We start from the raw sequence: 22,648 nt of genomic DNA on the forward strand, positions 1-22,648 counted from the left end.
AATCTATATGGAGGGGAGATGGAGACACGAGGTGAGGACACAATCTATATGGAGGGGAGATGGAGACACGAGGTGCGGACACAATCTATATGGAGGGTAGATGGAGACACGAGGAGAGGACACAATCTTTAAGGGGAGCAGATGGAGACACGAGGTGAGGACACAATCTATATGGAGGGGAGATGGAGACACGAGGTGAGGACACAGTCTATATGTAGATTAGATGCAGACACAAGGTGAGAACACAATCTATATGGAGCTTAGATGGAGACACGAGGTGAGGACACAATCTATTTGGAGGGTAGATGGAGACAAGAGGTGAGGACACAATCTATATGGAGGGTAGATGGAGACACGAGGTAAGGACACAATCTATATGGAGGGGAGATGGAAATACGAGGTGAGGACACAATCTATATGGAGGGGAGATGGAGACACGAGGTGAGGACACAATCTATATGGAGGGGAGATGGAGACACGAGATGAGGACACAATCTATATGGAGGGGAGATGGAGACACGAGGTGAGGACACGATCTATATGGGGGGGGTAGATGGAGACACAAGGTGAAGACACAATCTATATGGAGGGTAAATGGAGACACAAGGTGAGGACACAATCTATAAAGGGAGTAGATGGAGACACAAGGTGAGGACACAATCTATATGGAGGGAGATGGAGACACAAGGTGAGGACACAATCTATATGGAGGGAGATGGAGACACGAGGTGAGGACACAATCTATATGGAGGTTAGATGCAGACACAAGGTGAGAACACAATCTATATGGAGCTTAGATGGAGACACGAGGTGAGAACACAATCTATATGGAGGGTAGATGGAGACACGAGGTGAGGACACAATCTATATGGAGGGTAGATGGAGACACGAGGTGAGGACACAATCTATATGGAGGGTAGATGGAGACAAGAGGTGAGGACACAATCTATATGGAGGGTAGATGGAGACACGAGGTGAGGACACAATCTATATGGGGGGTAGATGGAGACACAAGGTGAGGACACAATCGATTTTGGAGGGTAGATGGAGACACAAGGTGAGGACACAATCTATTTGGAGGGTAGATGGAGACAAGAGGTGAGGACACAATCTATATGGAGGGTAGATGGAGACACAAGGTGAGGACACAATCTATATGGAGGGTAGATGGAGACACGAGGTGAGGACACAATCTATATGGAGACACGAGGTGAGGACACAATCTATATGGAGGGTAGATGGAGACAGGAGTTTAGGACACAATCTATATGGAGGATAGATGGAGACACAAGGTGAGGACACAATCTATATGGAGGATAGATGGAGACACGAGGTGAGGACACAATCTATATGGAGGGGAGATGGAGACAGGAGGTGAGGACACAATCTATATGGAGGGTAGATGGAGACAGGAGGTTAGGACACAATCTATATGGAGGGGAGATGGAGACACAAGGTGAGGACACAATCTATATGGAGGGTAGATGGAGACACAAGGTGAGGACACAATCTATTTGGAGGGTAGATGGAGACACAAGGTGAGGACACAATCTATATGGAGGGTAGATGGAGACACGAGATGAGGACACAATCTATATGGAGGGTAGATGGAGACACGAGGCGAGGACACAATCTATATGGATGGTAGATGGAGACACAATCTATATGGAGGGTAGATGGAGACACGAGGTGAGGACACAATCTATATTGAGGGTAGATGGAGACACGAGGTGAGGTCACAATCTATATGGAGGGTAGATGGAGACACGAGGTGAGGACACAATCTATATGGAGGGGAGATGGAGACAGGAGGTGAGGACACAATCTATATGGAGGGGAGATGGAGACACGAGGTGAGGACACAATCTATATGGAGGGGAGATGGAGACACGAGGTGAGGACACAATCTATATGGAGGGGAGATGGAGACACGAGGTGCGGACACAATCTATATGGAGGGTAGATGGAGACACGAGGAGAGGACACAATCTTTAAGGGGAGTAGATGGAGACACGAGGTGAGGACACAATCTATATGGAGGGGAGATGGAGACACGAGGTGAGGACACAGTCTATATGTAGATTAGATGCAGACACAAGGTGAGAACACAATCTATATGGAGCTTAGATGGAGACACGAGGTGAGGACACAATCTATTTGGAGGGTAGATGGAGACAAGAGGTGAGGACACAATCTATATGGAGGGTAGATGGAGACACGAGGTAAGGACACAATCTATATGGAGGGGAGATGGAAATACGAGGTGAGGACACAATCTATATGGAGGGGAGATGGAGACACGAGGTGAGGACACAATCTATATGGAGGGGAGATGGAGACTCGAGATGAGGACACAATCTATATGGAGGGGAGATGGAGACACGAGGTGAGGACACGATCTATATGGGGGGGGGGTAGATGGAGACACAAGGTGAAGACACAATCTATATGGAGGGTAGATGGAGACACGAGGTGAGGTCACAATCTATATGGAGGGTAGATGGAGACACGAGGTGAGGACACAATCTATATGGAGGTTAGATGGAGACACAAGGTGAGGACACAATCTATATGGAGGGTAGATGGAGACAGGAGGTGAGGACACAATCTATATGGAGGGGAGATGGAGACACAAGGTAAGGACACAATCTATATGGAGGATAGATGGAGACACGAGGTGAGGACACAATCTATAAGGAGGTGAGATGGAGACACGAGGTGCGGACACAATCTATATGGAGAGGAGATGGAGACACGAGGTGAGGACACAATCTATATGGAGGATAGATGGAGACACGAGGTGAGGACACAATCTATATGGAGAGTAGATGGAGACACGAGGTGAGGACACAATCTATATGGAGGTTAGATGGAGACACGAGGTGAGGACATAATCTATATGGAGAGTAGATGGAGACACGAGGTGAGGACACAATCTATATGGAGGGGAGATGGAGGCACGAGGTGAGGACACAATCTATGTGGAGGTAGATGGAGACACGAGTTGAGGACACAATCTATATGGGGGGTAGATGGAGACACGAGGTGAGTCTGTGCTGGGATTTTGTCGGACGCGATCAGATTGTGTTTAGTTGGACAAGCCGACTGATTTGGACTGAGGGCGGGATTTAAACTTTTAAATTGTTTCACAAGAACAAGCACTTACATGCACCAGGAAGAAGAAGGTGAACTCCGGGGACCTGCGCGGGGAAGCGACACATGCAGGATATCGAATGCAGGATCTTAGTGACTCCCTGCACAGCGCATTATACATGGACAATTCACTTACATGCACCAGGAAGAAGAAGGTGAACTCCAGGGACCTGAGTGGGGAAGCGACACATGCAGGATATCGGGCACACGATCTTAGTGACTCCTCGCACAGCGCATTAAACACGGACAATGCACTTACATGCACCAGGAAGAAGAAGGAGGTAAACTCCAGGGACCTGAGCGGGGAAGCGACACATGCAGGATATCGGGTGCAGGATCTTAGTGACTCCCCGCACAGAGCATTATACACGGACAATGCTCTAACATGCACCAAGAAGAAGATGGTGAACTCCGGGGACCTCAGCACGGAAGCGACACATGCAGGATATTGGGCGCACGATCTTAGTGAATCCCTGTATTGCGCATTATACACGGACAATGCACATACATGCACCAAGAAGGTGAACTCCAGGGACCTGAGCAAGGAAGCGACACATGCAGGATATCGGGCTCAAGATCTTAGTGGCTCCCCGCACAGCACATTATACACGGTCAATGCACTTACATGCACCAGGACGAAGAAGGTGAACTCCGGGGACCTGAATAGGGAGTCACGCATGCAGGATATCGGGCGCAGGATCTTAGTGACTCCCTGCACAGTGCATTATACACGGAAAATGCACTTGCATGCACCAGGAAGAAGAAGTTGTACTCCGTGGATCTGTGCGGGGAAGCAACACATGCAGGATATCGGGCGCAGGTTCTTAGTGACTCCCCGCACAGCGCATTATACACGGACAATGCTCTTACATGCACCAGGAAGAAGGTGAACTCCGGGGACTTGAGCGGGGAAGTGACACATGCAGGATATCGGGCGCACAATCTTAGTAACTCCCCGCACAGTGCATTATATACGGACAATGCACTTACATGCACCAGGAAGAAGAAGGAGAACTCCGGAGACCTGAGCGCGGAAGTGACACATGCAGGATATCGGGGGCAGGATCTTAGTGACTCCCCGCACAGTACATTATACACGGACAATGCACCAGGAAGAAGAAGGTGAACTCCAGGGACCTGAGCGGGGAAGCGACACATGCAGGATATTGGGCGCACAATCTTAGTGACTCCCCGCACAGCACATTATACACGGACAATGCACTCACATGCACCAGGAAGAAGAAGGTGAACTCCGGGGACCTGAGCAAGGAAGCGACACATGCAGGATATCGGGCGCACGATCTTAGTGACTGCCCGCACAGCGCATTATACACGGACAATGCACTTACATGCACCAGGAAGAAGAAGGTGAACTCCAGGGACCTGAGCGGGGAAGTGACACATGCAGGATATCGGGAGCAGGATCTTAGTGACTCCCCGCACAGCGCATTATACGCGGTCAATGCACTTACATGCACCGGGAAGAAGAAGGTGAACTCCGGGGACCTGAGCGGGGAAGCGACACATGCAGGATATCGGGCACACGTTCTTAGTGACTCCCCGCACAGCGCATTATATTTACGGATAATGCACTTACATGCACCAGGACGAAGAAGGTGAACTCCAGGGACCTGACCGGGGAGTGACGCATGCAGGATATCGGGCTCAGGATCTTAGTGACTCCCCGCACAGCACATTATACACGGACAATGCACTAGCATGCACCAGGAAGAAGAAGGTGAACTCCAGGGACCTGAGTGAGGAAGCGACACATGCAGGATATTGGGCGTACGATATTAATGACTCCCCGCACAGCGCATTATACACGGACAATGCACTTACATGCATCGGGAAGAAGAAGGTGAACTCCGTGGATCTGTGCGGGGAAGCAACACATGCAGGATATCGGGCGCAGGTTCTTAGTGACTCCCCGCACAGCGCATTATACACGGACAATGCACTTACATGCACCAGGAAGAAGAAGGTGAACTCCGGGGACCTGAGCGGGGAAGTGACACATGCAGGATATCAGGTGCAGGTTCTTAGTGACTCCCCGCACAGCACATTATACACGGACAATGCACTTACATGTACCAGGAAGATGGTGAACTCCGGGGACCTGAGCGGGGAAGCGACACATGCAGGATATCGGGCGCACAATCTTAGTGACTCCCCGCACAGCGCATTATATACGGACAATGCACTTACATGCACCAGGAAGAAGAAGGTGTACTCCAGGGACCTGAGTGGGAAAGCGACACATGCAGGATATTGGGCGCACGATCTTAGTGACTCCCTGTACAGCGCATTATACATGGATAATGCACATACATGCACCAGGAAGAAGAAGGTGAACTCCAGGGACCTGAGTGGGGAAGCGACACATGCAGGATATCGGGCGCACAATCTTAGTGACTCCCCGCACAGTACATTATACACAGTCAATGTACTTACATGCACCAGGACGAAGAAGGTGAACTCCGGGGAACTGAATGGGGAGTGACGCATGCAGGATATAGGCGCAGGATCTTAGTGACTCCATGCACAGTGCATTATACACAGAAAATGCACTTGCATGCACCAGGAAGAAGAAGGTGAACTCCAGGGACCTGAGCTGGGAAGCGACACATGCAGGATATTGGGCGTACGATATTAATGACTCCCCGCACAGCACATTATACACGGACAATGCACTTGCATGCATCGGGAAGAAGAAGGTGAACTCCGTGGATCTGTGCGGGGAAGCAACACATGCAGGATATCGGGCGCAGGTTCTTAGTGACTCCCCGCACAGCTCATTATACACGGACAATGCACTTACATGCACCAGGAAGAAGAAGGAGAACTCCGGAGACCTGAGCGGGGAAGCGACACATGCAGGATATCAGGTGCAGGATCTTAGTGACTCCCTGTACAGTGCATTATATACGAACAATGCACTTATATGCACCAGGAAGAAGAAGGTGAACTCCAGGGACCTGAGTGGGGAAGCGACACATGCAGGATATTGGGCGCACGATCTTAGTGACTCCCTGTACAGCGCATTATACATGGATAATGCACATACATGCACCAGGAAGAAGAAGGTGAACTCCAGGGACCTGACTGGGGAGTGACGCATGCAGGATATCGGGCACATGTTCTTAGTGACTCCCCGCACAGCGCATTATATTTACGGATAATGCACTTACATGCACCAGGACGAAGAAGGTGAACTCCAGGGACCTGACTGGGGAGTGACGCATGCAGGATATCGGGCTCAGGATCTTAGTGACTCCCCGCACAGCACATTATACACGGACAATGCACTTACATGCACCAGGAAGAAGAAGGTGAACTCCGGGGACCTGAGCGGGGAAGCGACACATGCAGGATATCGGGCGCAGGATCTTAGTGACTCCCCGCACAGCACATTATACACGGACAATTCACTAACATGCACTAGGAAGAAGAAGGTGAACTCCAGGGACCTGAGCGAGGAAGTGACACATGCAGGATATCGGGGGCAGGATCTTAGTGACTCCCCGCACAGTGCATTATACACGGACAATGCACTTACATGCACCAGGAAGAAGGTGATCTCCAGTGACCTGAGCGGGGAAGCGACACATTTAGGATATCGGGTGCACGATATTAGTGACTCCCAACACAGCGCATTATACACGGACAATGCACTTACATGCACCAGGAAGAAGTAGGAGAACTCCGGGGACCTGAGCGGGGAAGCGACACATGCAGGATATCGGGGCACGATCTTAGTGAATCGCCGCACATCGCATTATACACGGAGAATGCACTTTCATGCACCAGGAAGAAGAAGGTGAACTCCAGGGACCTGAGCGGGGAAGCGACACATGCAGGATATCGGGCGCAGGATCTTAGTGACTCCCCGCACAGCGCATTATACACGGACAATGCAGTTACATGCACCAGGAAGAAGAAGGTGAACTCTGGGGTCCCGAGCGGGGAAGCGACACATGCAGGATATCGGGCGCACGATCTTAGTGACTTTCCGCACAGCGCATTATACACGGACAATGCACTTACATGCACCAGGAAGAAGAAGGTGAACTCCGGGGACCTGAGCGGGGAAGCGACACATGCAGGATATCGGGCGCACGATCTTAGTGACTCCCCGCACAGCGCATTATACACGGACAATGCACTTACATGCACCAGGAAGAAGAAGGTGAACTCCGGGGACCTGAGCGGGGAAGTGACACATGCAGGATATCGGGTGCACGATCTTAGTGAATCACCGCACAGCGCATTATACACGGACAATGCACTTACATGCACCCGGAAGAAGAAGGTGAACTCCGGGGACCTGAGCGGGGAAGTGACACATGCAGGATATCGGGTGCACGATCTTAGTGAATCACCGCACAGGGCATTCCGGTCGGACAATGCACTTTCAGTGAACTCCTCCTGACAGGATAAGTAAATGTGGCCCATTGTCTGGCAAAAACGGAAGTATGTGCGGGGCACTGTACTCTGGTTACTTCATATTAAATATATAAAGCGAAGAGTTCAGCACCATGTAATATTGGGTGTAAATTTACTGTAAAGCAGGTGGTGCTCTCGCTCCAATAGTCCATCGGATGCAAGAAACAATCCAAGAAAAGAAGAAGAAAACGAGCTGGAACTCTACTCTTTAAAATGTAGATTTTATTCCAACAGAAGAATTAAAAATATCTGCGGAGGGAAGGATAGTGAAGGCGACGGCGCGTTTCACGCTTCCTCCTACCCACTAAATGTGCCCTAATGTCAGGCGGCTGCTCGCTAAGCTGTGTTGAATGGAAGCATCGCAGCTGCACCACAAAAGGGTCGCGTGCGACACAATCGCAGCGCAGGCAGTTCTTACGTAAAGAAATCGTGCACCGTGCAACCCTTAGTAAATGTGCCCCATTGTAGATTGTCAAAGAGCGAGTTAATAATAATAATCTTTATTTATATAGCGCCATCATATTCTGTAGCGCTTTACAAATCATAGGGGACAAATATAATAATACATTACAGAGCACAAACATTCATATGGAATAAAAGGAGTAAGGTCCCTGCTCACAAGAGCTTACAGTCTATGAGGATGAGGGGTGACACAAGAGCTTACAGTCTATGAGGATGAGGGGAGGACACAAGAGCTTACAGTCTATGAGGATGAGGGGGTGACACAAGAGCTTACAGTCTATGAGGATGAGGGGGTGACACAAGAGCTTACAGTCTATGAGTATGAGGGGGTGACACAAGAGCTTACAGTCTATGAGGATGAGGGGTGACACAAGAGCTTACAGTCTATGAGGATGAGGGGGGGCACAAGAGCTTACAGTCTATGAGGATGAGGGGGTGACACAAGAGCTTACAGTCTATGAGGATGAGGGGAGGACACAAGAGCTTACAGTATGAGGATGAGGGGAGGACACAAGAGCTTACAGTCTATGAGGATGAGGGGGGACACAAGAGCTTACAGTCTATGAGTATGAGGGGGTGACACAAGAGCTTACAGTCTATGAGTATGAGGGGGTGACACAAGAGCTTACAGTCTATGAGGATTAGGGGGGACACAAGAGCTTACAGTCTATGAGGAAGAGTGGGGGAGACACAAGAGCTTACAGTCAATGAGGATGAGGGGGTGACACAAGAGCTTACAGTCTATGAGGATGGGGGGGACACAAGAGCTTACAGTCTATGAGGATGAGGGGGTGACACAAGAGCTTACAGTCTATGAGGAAGAGTGGGGGACACAAGAGCTTACAGTCTATGAGGATGAGGGGGACACAGGAGCTTACAGTCTATGAGGATGAGGGGGTGACACAGGAGCTTACAGTCTATGAGGAAGAGTGGGGGACACAAGAGCTTACAGTCTATGAGGATGAGGGGGACACAGGAGCTTACAGTCTATGAGGATGAGGGGGGACACGAGCTTACAGTCTATGAGGATGAGGGGGGACACAAGAGCTTACAGTCTGTGAGGATGAGGGGGACACAGGAGCTTACAGTCTATGAGGATTAGGGGGGACACAAGAGCTTACAGTCTATGAGGAAGAGGGGGGACACAAGAGCTTACAGTCTATGAGGATGAGGGGGGACACAAGAGCTTACAGTCTATGAGGATGAGGGGGGACACAAGAGCTTACAGTCTATGAGGATGAGGGGTGACACAAGAGCTTACAGTCTATGAGGATGAGGGGGGACACAAGAGCTTACAGTCTATGAGGATGAGGGGTGACACAAGAGCTTACAGTCTATGAGGATGAGGGGGTGACACAAGAGCTTACAGTCTATGAGGATGAGGGGGTGACACAAGAGCTTACAGTCTATGAGGATGAGGGGGGGACACAAGAGCTTACAGTCTATGAGGATGAGGGGAGTAACACAAGAGCTTACAGTCTATGAGGATTAGGGGGGACACAAGAGCTTACAGTCTATGAGGAAGAGTGGGGGACACAAGAGCTTACAGTCTACAAGCATGAGGGGGACACAAGAGCTTACAGTCTATGAGGAAGACTGGGGTGACACAAGAGGTAAAAATATATATATAACGATCCAGCCATTCTTCATAAATACAAGTATATTATAAATACAAGTGCTGTCGCTTGACCCAGTCATCAGCCGTCATCTTATTTACAAAGTCCAAGTTGTATGGGACTGCAGAGAAGCCTGGTGCCTGCTATTTGCTGGATAACAGATGGGAAGAGGACGGGGTAGTAAAGACTGCTCCATGCAGTTAATGAGTGTGATAGGCTCTGCTTAAAGAGATGGGTTGAAACTTTGGAGGTTGGGTGTTAGTCTGATAGTCCGGGGCAGAGCATTCCATAGAATGGGGTCAGCTTTAGAGAAGTCCTGGAGAAGCGAGTGGGAGGTTGGAATTAGGGTAGAGATTAATCTAAGATCACTGGCAGATCGAAGAGCACGGGAAGGGCGATAGACTGAGATGAGAGAGGAGAGGTAGAGAGGTGCAGCATTGTGCAGAGCTTTGTGGATGAGAGTTGGAGGAAAGGTAGGAAGATAGTTCTAGATGGACATGATGTTCAGGAGTTTGGTTGTACCCAGTCGATGTGGTAAACGTTTAGAAATCATTACTACATAGAGATTAATTAAGAAATTCTTGGATCTTTTGTCATCTTTTCTAGACAAAGGTGGAACCAGTAGATGTCTCTAAATCGGCAGTGAAGCCCCCAATGCAGCCAGGAAGAGGACCACAGCCGTCAGTGACAAGTGCTCCTGCAGGTGTGTCAGACCACTTAACCATTACTACAGGGTCAACCCCAAAAACAGAAACACCATGCAGGTCATGGATCAGAAGATGAAGGCCACCTCTATCCCAGGGTCTATGGGCTGCTCACCAGGGTGGTTTATGGGCTGTTCATCAGGAGGGTCTATTGGCTGTACACCATGGTGATCTAAGGATGTACACCAGGGTGGTCTATGGACTGTTCACTGGAGTGGTCTATGGGCTGTTTACCAGGGTGGTCCATGGGCTATTCGCCAGGGTGGTCTATGGGCTGTTCACCAGAGTGATCTATAGGCTTTAAACCAGGGTGGTCTATGGACTGTTCACCGGAGTGGTCTATGGGCTATTTTCCAGAGTCATCTAGGAGCTGTTCACCAGGGTGGTCTATGGGCTATTTACCAGAGTGGTCTATGGGCTATTTTCCAGAGTGGTCTATGGGTGTTCACCAGAGTGGTCTATGAGATATTCATCAGGGTGGGCTATGGGCTGTTCACCAGGGGGGTGTATGGGCTGTACACCAGAGTGGTCTGTTGACTGTCCGCCAGGGAGGTCAATGGGCTGTTCACCAGGGTGGTTCATGGGCTATCTTCCAGGGTTGTCTATGGGCAACCACTGGGGTGGTCTATAGACTATTGATCACGGTGGTCTATGGGCTGTTCACCAGGGTGGTCTACGGGCTGGTCACTAGTGTGTTCTATGGGCTGTTCACCAGGTTGGTATATAGGGTATTCACCAGGGTGATCTATTGGCTGTTCACCAGGGTGGTCTATGGACTATTCACCAGGGTGGTCTATGGATTATTCACCAGGGTGGTCTATGGAATATTCACCAGGGTGGTCTATGGAATATTCACCAGGGTGGTGTATGGACTTTTCACCAGCATGGTCTATGGGCTTTTCACCAGGGTGGTCTATGGGCTATTTACCAGGGTGATCTATTGGCTGTACACCATGGTGATCTAAGGGCTTTACACCAGGGTGGTCTATGGACTGTTCACTGGAGTGGTCTATGGGCTGTTTACCAGGGTGGTCCATGGGCTGTTCACCAGAGTGATCTATAAGCTTTAAACCACGGTGGTCTATGGACTGTTCACCGGGGTGGTCTATGGGCTATTTTCCAGAGTCATCTAGGAGCTGTTCACCAGGGTGGTCTATGGGCTATTTACCAGAGTGGTCTATGGGCTATTTTCCAGAGTGGTCTATGGGCTATTTTCCAGAGTGGTCTATGGGTGTTCACCAGGGTGGTCTAGGAGCTGCTCACCAGGGTGGTCTATGAGCTGCTCACCAGGGTGGTCTATGGGCTGCTCACCAGGGTGGTCTATGAGCTGATCACCAGGGTGGTCTATGAGCTGTTCATCAGGGTGGTCTAGGAGCTGCTTACCAGGGTGGTCTATGAGCTGCTCACCAGGGTGGTCTATGGGCTGCTCACCAGGGTGGTCTATGAGCTGCTCACCAGGGTGGTCTATGAGCTGCTCACCAGGGTGGTCTATGAGCTGCTCACCAGGGTGGTCTATGAGCTGTTCACCAGGGTGGTCTAGGAGCTGCTCACCAGGGTGGTCTATGAGCTGCTCACCAGGGTGGTCTATGGGCTGCTCACCAGGGTGGTCTATGAGCTGCTCACCAGGGTGGTCTATGAGCTGCTCACCAGGGTGGTCTATGAGCTGTTCACCAGGGTGGTCTATGAGCTGCTCACCAGAGTGGTCTATGAGCTGCTCAACAGGGTGGTCATTAGGCTGCTCACCAGGGTGGCCTATGAGCTGCTCACCAGGGTGGTCTATGGGCTGTTCACCAGGGTAGTCTATGAGCTGTTCACCAGGGTGGTCTATGAGCTGCTCACCAGAGTGGTCTATGAGCTGCTCACCAGGGTGGTCTATGAGCTGCTCACCAGGGTGGCCTATGAGCTGCTCACCAGGGTGGTCTATGAGCTGCTCACCAGGGTGGCCTATGAGCTGCTCACCAGAGTGGTCATTAGGCTGCTCACCAGGGTGGTCTATGAGCTGCTCACCAGGGTGGTCTATGAGCTGCTCACCAGGGTGGTCTATGGGCTGTTCACCAGGGTGGTCTATGAGCTGCTCACCAGGGTGGTCTATGAGCTGCTCACCAGGGTGGTCTATGAGCTGCTCACCAGGGTGGTCTATGGGCTGCTCACCAGGGTGGTCTATGAGCTGCTCACCAGGGTGGTCTATGAGCTGCTCACCAGGGTGGTCTATGGGCTGCTCACCAGGGTGGTCTATGAGCTGCTCACCAGAGTGGTCATTAGGCTGCTCACCACGGTGGTCTATGAGCTGCTCACCAGGGTGGTCTATGATCTGTTCACCAGGGTGGTCTATGAGCTGTTCACCAGGGTGGTCTATGAGCTGCTCACCAGGGTGGTCTATGAGCTGTTCACCAGGGTGGTCTATGAGCTGCTCACCAGGGTGGTCTATGAGCTGTTCACCAGGGTGGTTTATGGGCTGCTCACCAGGGTGGTCTATGAGCTGCTCACCAGAGTGGTCATTAGGCTGCTCACCAGGGTGGTCTATGGGCTGCTCACCAGGGTGGTCTATGGGCTGTTCACCAGGGTGGTCTATGAGCTGCTCACCAGAGTGGTCTATGAGCTGCTCACCAGAGTGGTCATTAGGCTGCTCACCAGGGTGGTCTATGGGCTGCTCACCAGGGTGGCCTATGAGCTGCTCACCAGGGTGGTCTAGGGGCTGTTCACCAGGGTGGTCTATGAGCTGTTCACCAGGGTGGTCTATGAGCTGCTCACCAGGGTGGTCTATGGGCTGCTCACCAGAGTGGTCATTAGGCTGCTCACCAGGGTGGTCTATGGGCTGCTCACCAGGGTGGTCTATGAGCTGTTCACCAGGGTGGTTATTAGGCTGCTCACCAGGGTGGTCTATGAGCTGTTCACCAGGGTGGTCTATGAGCTGCTCACCAGGGTGGTCTATGGGCTGCTCACCAGGGTGGTCTATGAGCTGCTCACCAGGGTGGTCTATGGGCTGCTCACCAGGGTGGTCTATAAGCTGTTCACCAGGGTGGTCTATGAGCTGCTCACCAGGGTGGTCTATGGGCTGTTCACCAGGGTGGTCTATGAGCTGCTCACCAGGGTGGTCTATGAGCTGCTCACCAGGGTGGTCTATGAGCTGCTCACCAGGGTGGTCTATGAGCTGCTCACCAGGGTGGTCTATGAGCTGCTCACCAGGGTGGTCTATGAGCTGCTCACCAGGGTGGTCTATGAGCTGCTCACCAGGGTGGTCTATGAGCTGCTTACCAGGGTGGTCTATGAGCTGCTCACCAGGGTGGTCTATGGGCTGTTCACCAGGGTGGTCTATGAGCTGCTCACCAGGGTGGTCTATGGGCTGCTCACCAGGGTGGTCTATGGGCTGTTCACCAGGGTGGCCTATGAGCTGCTCACCAGGGTGGTCTATGAGCTGCTCACCAGGGTGGTCTATGAGCTGCTCACCAGGGTGGTCTATGAGCTGCTCACCAGGGTGGTCTATGAGCTGCTCACCAGGGTGGTCTATGAGCTGCTCACCAGGGTGGTCTATGGGCTGTTCACCAGGGTGGTCTATGGGCTGTTCACCAGGGTGGTCTATGGGCTGTTCACCAGGGTGGTCATTAGTTATATGGGGTGTACAATAGTTTCCGTGACTCTCACATCGCTGCTGGTTGCAGTCCAGACTTATCAGTTTATCCCTTCACAGGTGCAAAGATTGGGCCAAAACCAACACCAACAGGAGCCGCCCCCGGGCAGCCGGGCCCTGATGGTGAAAGCATGTTTTCCAAAATCCTCCCTGGAGGTGCAGCTGAACAAGCAGGCAAACTGACTGAGGGTAAGTCAGCAGCGCAGAGGATTACAGGAATATCTGTCATGTGATTTCATGCATTATGAAAATGCTGCAGCCACACTGATGCAGGATCAGATCTTGGGAAAGCTGGATGCACATCACACACACAGCTTTCTGAACAGCTAAGACAGGACTAATCAACCTGAGCTGCATCACTCATACACAGCAGCATAACTAATGCGAGAGTAGAAGCCCTACTGTCCTAATGTACCGTCCTAATGTACCGTCCTAATGTACCGTCCTAATGCACCCTCCTAATGTACTGTCCTAATGTACTGTCCTAATGTACCGTCCTAATGTACCGTCCTAATGTACTGTCCTAATGTACCGTCCTAATGTACCCTCCTAATGTACCCTCCTAATGTACTGTCCTAATGTACTGTCCTAATGTACTGTCCTAATGTACCGTCCTAATGTACCGTCCTAATGTACCGTCCTAATGTACTGTCCTAATGTACTGTCCTAATGTACCGTCCTAATGTACTGTCCTAATGTACCGTCCTAATGTACCGTCCTAATGTACCGTCCTAATGTACTGTCCTAATGTACCGTCCTAATGTACCGTCCTAATGTACTGTCCTAATGTACCGTCCTAATGTACTGTCCTAATGTACCCTCCTAATGTACTGTCCTAATGTACCCTCCTAATGTACCCTCCTAATGTACCCTCCTAATGCACCCTCCTAATGTACCCTCCTAATGTACCCTCCTAATGTACCGCCCTAATGTACCGTCCTAATGTACCCTCCTAATGTACCCTCCTAATGTACCGTCCTAATGTACCGTCCTAATGTACCCTCCTAATGTACCGTCCTAATGTACTGTCCTAATGTACCCTCCTAATGTACCGTCCTAATGTACCCTCCTAATGTACCCTCCTAATGTACCCTCCTAATGTACCGCCCTAATGTACCGTCCTAATGTACCGCCCTAATGCACCCTCCTAATGTACCCTCCTAATGTACCCTCCTAATGTACCGCCCTAATGTACCGTCCTAATGTACCCTCCTAATGTACCGTCCTAATGTACCGTCCTAATGTACCCTCCTAATGTACCGTCCTAATGTACCCTCCTAATGTACCGCCCTAATGTACCGTCCTAATGTACCGTCCTAATGTACCGTCCTAATGCACCCTCCTAATGTACTGTCCTAATGTACTGTCCTAATGTACCGTCCTAATGTACCCTCCTAATGTACCGTCCTAATGTACCGTCCTAATGTACCCTCCTAATGTACTGTCCTAATGTACTGTCCTAATGTACCCTCCTAATGTACTGTCCTAATGTACCCTCCTAATGTACTGTCCTAATGTACCGCCCTAATGTACCGTCCTAATGTACCGTCCTAATGTACCCTCCTAATGTACCGTCCTAATGTACCCTCCTAATGTACCGCCCTAATGTACCGTCCTAATGTACCGTCCTAATGCACCCTCCTAATGTACCGTCCTAATGTACTGTCCTAATGCACCCTCCTAATGTACTGTCCTAATGTACCCTCCTAATGTACTGTCCTAATGTACTGTCCTAATGTACCTTCCTAATGTACCCTCCTAATGTACCCTCCTAATGTACCGTCCTAATGTACCCTCCTAATGTACCCTCCTAATGTACCCTCCTAATGTACCGTCCTAATGTACCCTCCTAATGTACCGTCCTAATGTACCCTCCTAATGTACTGTCCTAATGTACTGTCCTAATGTACCGTCCTAATGTACCCTCCTAATGTACTGTCCTAATGTACCCTCCTAATGTACCCTCCTAATGTACCCTCCTAATGCACCCTCCTAATGTACCCTCCTAATGTACCCTCCTAATGTACCGCCCTAATGTACCGTCCTAATGTACCCTCCTAATGTACCCTCCTAATGTACTGTCCTAATGCACCCTCCTAATGTACCTTCCTAATGTACCCTCCTAATGTACCCTCCTAATGTACCGTCCTAATGTACCCTCCTAATGTACCGTCCTAATGTACCCTCCTAATGTACCCTCCTAATGTACCGTCCTAATGTACCCTCCTAATGTACCGTCCTAATGTACCCTCCTAATGTACCCTCCTAATGTACTGTCCTAATGCACCCTCCTAATGTACCTTCCTAATGTACCCTCCTAATGTACCCTCCTAATGTACCGTCCTAATGTACCCTCCTAATGTACCGTCCTAATGTACCCTCCTAATGTACCCTCCTAATGTACTGTCCTAATGTACTGTCCTAATGTACTGTCTTAATGTACCGTCCTAATGTACCCTCCTAATGCACCCTCCTAATGCACCCTCCTAATGTACTGTCCTAATGTACTGTCCTAATGTACTGTCCTAATGTACCCTCCTAATGTACCGTCCTAATGTACCGTCCTAATGTACCGTCCTAATGTACCGTCCTAATGTACTGTCCTAATGTACCCTCCTAATGTACCCTCCTAATGCACCCTCCTAATGCACCCTCCTAATGTACCGTCCTAATGCACCCTCCTAATGTACCCTTCTAATGTACCGTCCTAATGTACCGTCCTAATGTACCGTCCTAATGTACCCTCCTAATGTACCGTCCTAATGCACCCTCCTAATGTACTGTCCTAATGTACCCTCCTAATGTACTGTCCTAATGTACCCTCCTATTGTACTGTCCTAATGTACCCTCCTAATGTACCGCCCTAATGTACCCTCCTAATGTACCGTCCTAATGTACCCTCCTAATGTACCGCCCTAATGTACCGTCCTAATGTACCCTCCTAATGTACTGTCCTAATGTACCCTCCTAATGTACTGTCCTAATGTACCGTCCTAATGTACCCTCCTAATGTACTGTCCTAATGTACCCTCCTAATGTACCCTCCTAATGTACCCTCCTAATGTACTGTCCTAATGTACCCTCCTAATGTACTGTCCTAATGTACCGTCCTAATGTACCCTCCTAATGTACTGTCCTAATGTACCCTCCTAATGTACTGTCCTAATGTACCCTCCTAATGTACCTTCCTAATGTACCCTCCTAATGTACCCTCCTAATGTACCGTCCTAATGTACCGTCCTAATGTACCCTCCTAATGTACCGTCCTAATGTACGCTCCTAATGTACCGTCCTAATGTACCCTCCTAATGTACCCTCCTAATGTACCGTCCTAATGTACCGTCCTAATGTACCCTCCTAATGTACCGTCCTAATGCACCCTCCTAATGTACTGTCCTAATGTACCCTCCTAATGTACTGTCCTAATGTACCGTCCTAATGTACCGCCCTAATGTACCCTCCTAATGTACCGCCCTAATGTACCGTCCTAATGTACCGTCCTAATGCACCCTCCTAATGTACTGTCCTAATGCACCCTCCTAATGTACTGTCCTAATGTACCCTCCTAATGTACCGTCCTAATGCACCCTCCTAATGTACTGTCCTAATGTACCGTCCTAATGTACCCTCCTAATGTACTGTCCTAATGTACCGTCCTAATGTACCGCCCTAATGTACCCTCCTAATGTACCCTCCTAATGTACTGTCCTAATGTACTGTCCTAATGTACCCTCCTAATGTACTGTCCTAATGTACCCTCCCTTTCCTCCCCTCCCTCTCTCCCCCTCTTCCCCCTCCCTTTCCCTCTCCTGTCATCCCTCCCTCTCTCCCTCCCTTTACCCCCTCCCCCCCTCCCCTCTCTCCCCCTCTCCCCTTCACTTTCACCCCTTCTTCTCCACGTCCTCTCCCCCCCTCCCTCCCCCCTCCCTTTCCCCCCTCCCTCTCTCCCTCCTCCCTCTCCCATGTTCCCTCTCTCCCCCCTCCCATCTCTTCCCCCTCCCTCTCTCCCCCTCTCACCTCTCTCCCTCTCACCCTGCCTTCCCCTCCTCCCCTCTCCCTCCCTTTCCCTCCTCCCTCTCCCCATCCCATTTCTCCCCCCTTTCCCACACCCTTTCCCCTCCCTCTCCCCCTCCCTTCCTCCCCTCCCTCTCTCCCCTCCCTTTCTCCCCTCTATTTCCCCCTTCCTCTCCCCTTTCTCTCCCTCCCTCCCATCTCTCTCCCCCTCTCTTTCCCCCCTCCCTCTCCCCCCTCCCATCTCTCTCCCCCACTCTTTCCCCCCTCCCTCCCCCCTTTCCCCCCTCCCTCACCCCCATCCCCTCTCTTCCCTCCCTTTGCCCCTCCCATCTCTCTCCCCCTCCCTCTTCCCCCTTCTCTCTCCCGCTTTCCCCTCCCTTTCCCTCCCTTTCCCCCCCCTCTCCCCCCTTCCTCTTGCCCCTCCCTTACCCCCTCTCTCTCCCCTCTCTCCCCCTTTCTTTTCCCCCTTCCCTCCCCCCCTCCCCTCTATCCCCCTCTCTTTCCCCACTCCCTCTACCCCATCCCATCTCTCTCCCTCCTATCCCCCCTCCCTTTCCCCCCCTCTCCCCCCTTCCTCTTGCCCCTCCTTACCCCCCTCTCTCCCCTCCTCTCCCCCCTTTCCTCTCTTCCCCCTTCCCTTTCTCCCCTTCTCTCCCGCCTCCCATCTCTCTCCCCCCCTCTCCGCTCCTTTCCCCCCTCCCTCTCCCGCCTCCCTCTCCCCCCTCCCTCTCCCCCCTCCCATCTCTCTCGCTCTTTCCCACTCCCCCTTCCCTTTCCTTCCCCCCTCCCTCTCCCGCTCTCTCACCCTCCTCTCCCCCTCCCCCCCCCTCCCCTCTATCCCCCTCCCTTTCCCCACTCCCTCTACCCCATCCCATCTCTCTCCCCCTCCTATCCCCCCTCCCTTTCCCCCCTCTCTCCCCCTCATCTCTCCCCCCTCCCATATCTTTCCCCCCTCCCTCTCCCCCCTCCTTTTCCCCCCATCTCCCCTCCCTTCCTCCCTTTCCCCCCTCCTCCCTCTTATTCGTTCTTACACATTTCTTTATCTTTTTTCTCTATACAGCGGTGTCTGCGTTCGGCAAGAAGTTTTCTTCATTTTGGTGAGAGCGATCAGAGGTAAGTGTGACGGGTTAGAGGGTGGAGGGTGTGTATGAGGGTGCCGTGTGTGTATGAGGGTGTCGTGTGTGTGTATGAGGGTGTCGTGTGTGTGTGTATGAGGGTGTCATGTGTGTGTATGAGGGTGTCGTGTGTGTGAGGGTGTCGTGTGTGTGTGTGTGTATGAGGGTGTCGTGTGTGTGTGTATGAGGGTGTCATGTGTGTGTATGAGGGTGTCGTGTGTGTGTGTATGAGGGTGCCGTGTGTGTATGAGGGTGTCGTGTGTGTGTGTGTATGAGGGTGTCGTGTGTGTGTATGAGGGTGTCGTGTGTGTGTATAAGGGTGTCGTGTGTGTGTGTATGAGGGTGTCATGTGAGTGTATGAGGGTGTCGTGTGTGTGTGTGTATGAGGGTGTCATGTGTGTGTATGAGGGTGTTCGTGTGTGTGTGTATGAGGGTGCCGTGTGTGTATGAGGGTGCCGTGTGTGTATGAGGGTGTCTTGTGTGTGTATGAGGGTGTCGTGTGTGTGTGTATGAGGGTGTCATGTGTGTGTGTATGAGGGTGTCATGTGTGTGTATGAGGGTGTCTTGTGTGTGTATGAGGGTGCCGTGTGTGTATGAGGGTGTCGTGTGTGTGTATGAGGGTGTCGTGTGTGTGTGTATGAGGGTGCCGTGTGTGTATGAGGGTGTCGTGTGTGTGTGTGTATGAGGGTGTCGTGTGTGTGTATGAGGGTGTCATGTGTGTGTATGAGGGTGTCATGTGTGTGTGTGTATGAGTCCTATAGATACAGTATTAGTCATGGTTGGGGTGTCCCTGAGCATACAGTCAGTCCTATAGATACAGTGATAGTCATGGTTGGGGTGTCCCTGAGCAAACAGTCAGTCCTATAGTTACAGTGATAGTCATGCTTGGGGTGTCCCTGAGCATACAGTCCGTCCTATAGATACAGTGATAGTCATGGTTGGGTTGTCCCTGAGCATACAGTCAGCCCTATAGATGCAGTGATAGTCATGGTTGGGGTGTCCCTGAGCATACAGTCAGTCCTATAGATACAGTGATAGTCATGGTTGGGGTGTCCCTGAGCATACAGTCAGTCCTATAGATACAGTGATAGTCATGGTTGGGGTGTCCCTGAGCATACAGTCAGTCCTATAGATACAGTGATAGTCATGGTTGGGGTGTCCCTTAACATACAGTCAGTCCTATAGATACAGTGATAGTCATGGTTGGGGTGTCCCTGAGCATACAGTCAGTCCTATAGATACAGTGATAGTCATGGTTGGGGTGTCCCTGAGCATACAGTCAGTCCTATAGATACAGTGATAGTCATGGTTGGGGTGTCCCTGAGCATACAGTCAGTCCTATAGTTACAGTGATAGTCATGGTTGGGGTATCCCTGAGCATACAGTTAGTCCTATAGATCAGTGATAGTCATGGTTGGGGTGCCCCTGAGCATACAGTCAGTCCTATAGATACAGTGATAGTCATGGTTGGGGTGTCCCTGAGCATACAGTCAGTCCTATAGATACAGTGATAGTCATGGTTAGGGTGCCCCTGAGCATACAGTCAGTCCTATAGACACAGTGATAGTCATGGTTGGGGTGTCCCTGAGCATACAGTCAGTCCTATAGTTACAGTGATAGTCATGGTTGGGGTGTCCCTGAGCATACAGTCAGTCCTATGGATACAGTGATAGTCATGGTTGGGGTGTCCATGAGCATACAGTTAGTCCTATAGATACAGTGATAGTCATGGTTGGGGTGTCCTTGAGCATACAGTCAGTCTATAGATACAGTGATAGTCATGGTTGGGGTGCCCCTGAGCATACAGTTAGTCCTATAGATACAGTGATAGTCATAGTTGGGGTGTCCCTGAGCATACAGTCAGTCCTATAGATACAGTGATAGTCATGGTTGGGGTGTCCCTGAGCATACAGTCAGTCCTATAGATACAGTGATAGTCATGGTTGGGGTGTCCATGAGCATACGGTCAGTCCTATAGATACAGTGATAGTCATGGTTGGGGTGTCCCTGAGCATACAGTCAGCCATATAGATACAGTGATAGTCATGGTTGGGGTGTCCCTGAGCATACAGTCAGTCCTATAGATACAGTGATAGTCATGGTTGGGGTGTCCCTGAGCATACAGTCAGTCCTATAGATACAGTGATAGTCATGGTTGGGGTGTCCCTAAGCATACAGTCAGTCCTATAGATACAATGATAGTCATGGTTGGGGTGTCCCTGAGCATACAGTCAGTCCTATAGATACATTGATAGTCATGGTTGGGGTGCCCCTGAGCATACAGTTAGTCCTATAGATACAGTGATAGTCATGGTTGGGTGTCCCTGAGCATACAGTCAGTCCTATAGATACAATGATAGTCATGGTTGGGGTGTCCCTGAGCATACAGTCAGTCCTATAGATACAGTGATAGTCATGGTTGGGGTATCCCTGAGCATACAGTCAGTCCTATAGATACAGTGATAGTCATGGTTGGGGTGTCCCTGAGCATACAGTCAGTCCTATAGATACAGTGATAGTCATGGTTGGGGTGTCCCTGACCATAAAGTCAGCCCTATAGATACAGTGATAGTCATGGTTGGGGTGTCCCTGAGCATACAGTTAGTCCTATAGATACAGTGATAGTCATGGTTGGGGTGTCCCTGACCATAAAGTCAGCCCTATAGATACAGTGATAGTCATGGTTGGGGTGTCCCTGAGCATACAGTCAGTCCTATAGATACATTGATAGTCATGGTTGGGGTGTCCCTGAGCACACAGTCAGCCCTATAGATACAGTGATAGTCATGGTTGGGGTGTCCCTGAGCATACAGTCAGTCCTATAGATACAGTGATAGTCATGGTTGGGGTGTCCCTGAGCATACAGTCAGTCCTATAGATACAGTGATAGTCATGGTTGGGGTGTCCCTGACCATAAAGTCAGCCCTATAGATACAGTGATAGTCATGGTTGGGGTGTCCCTGAGCATACAGTCAGTCCTATAGATACAGTGATAGTCATGGTTGGGTGTCCCTGAGCATACAGTCAGTCCTATAGATACATTGATAGTCATGGTTGGGGTGTCCCTGAGCACACAGTCAGCCCTATAGATACAGTGATAGTCATGGTTGGGGTGTCCCTGAGCATACAGTCAGCCCTATAGATACAGTGATAGTCATGGTTGGGGTGTCCCTGAGCATACAGTCAGCCCTATAGATACAGTGATAGTCATGGTTGGGGTGTCCCTAAGCATACAGTCAGCCCTATAGATACAGTGATAGTTATGGTTGGGTGTCCCTGAGCATACAGTCAGCCCTATAGATACAATGATAGTCATGGTTGGGGTGTCCCTGAGCATACAGTCAGTCCTATAGATACAGTGATAGTCATGGTTGGGGTGTCCCTGACCATACAGTCAGTCCTATAGATACAGTGTTAGTCATGGTTGGGGTGTCCCTGAACATACAGTCAGTCCTATAGATACAGTGATAGTTATGGTTGGGGTGTCCCTGAGCATACAGTCAGTCCTAT

At 50.5% G+C, this 22,648-nt stretch overlaps 1 protein-coding gene across 1 annotated transcript in view; it reads left to right on the forward strand.

Annotated features, from left to right (window-relative positions):
* Positions 1-19,140, forward strand: part of BSN (bassoon presynaptic cytomatrix protein) — a 134,835-nt gene extending 115,695 nt beyond the window's left edge. Inside the window, exons 8-10 of the mRNA XM_072132029.1 lie at positions 10,284-10,380; positions 14,070-14,198; positions 19,084-19,140. Coding sequence (XP_071988130.1) covers positions 10,284-10,380; positions 14,070-14,198; positions 19,084-19,124 — 267 coding nt within the window. The 3' untranslated portion in view covers positions 19,125-19,140. The remainder of the gene's footprint in view (positions 1-10,283; positions 10,381-14,069; positions 14,199-19,083) is intronic.
* Positions 19,141-22,648: the final 3,508 nt, after the last annotated feature.

The sequence above is a fragment of the Engystomops pustulosus genome, unplaced genomic scaffold (assembly GCF_040894005.1).
Source record: "Engystomops pustulosus unplaced genomic scaffold, aEngPut4.maternal MAT_SCAFFOLD_209, whole genome shotgun sequence".
Lineage (NCBI taxonomy): Eukaryota > Metazoa > Chordata > Amphibia > Anura > Leptodactylidae > Engystomops > Engystomops pustulosus.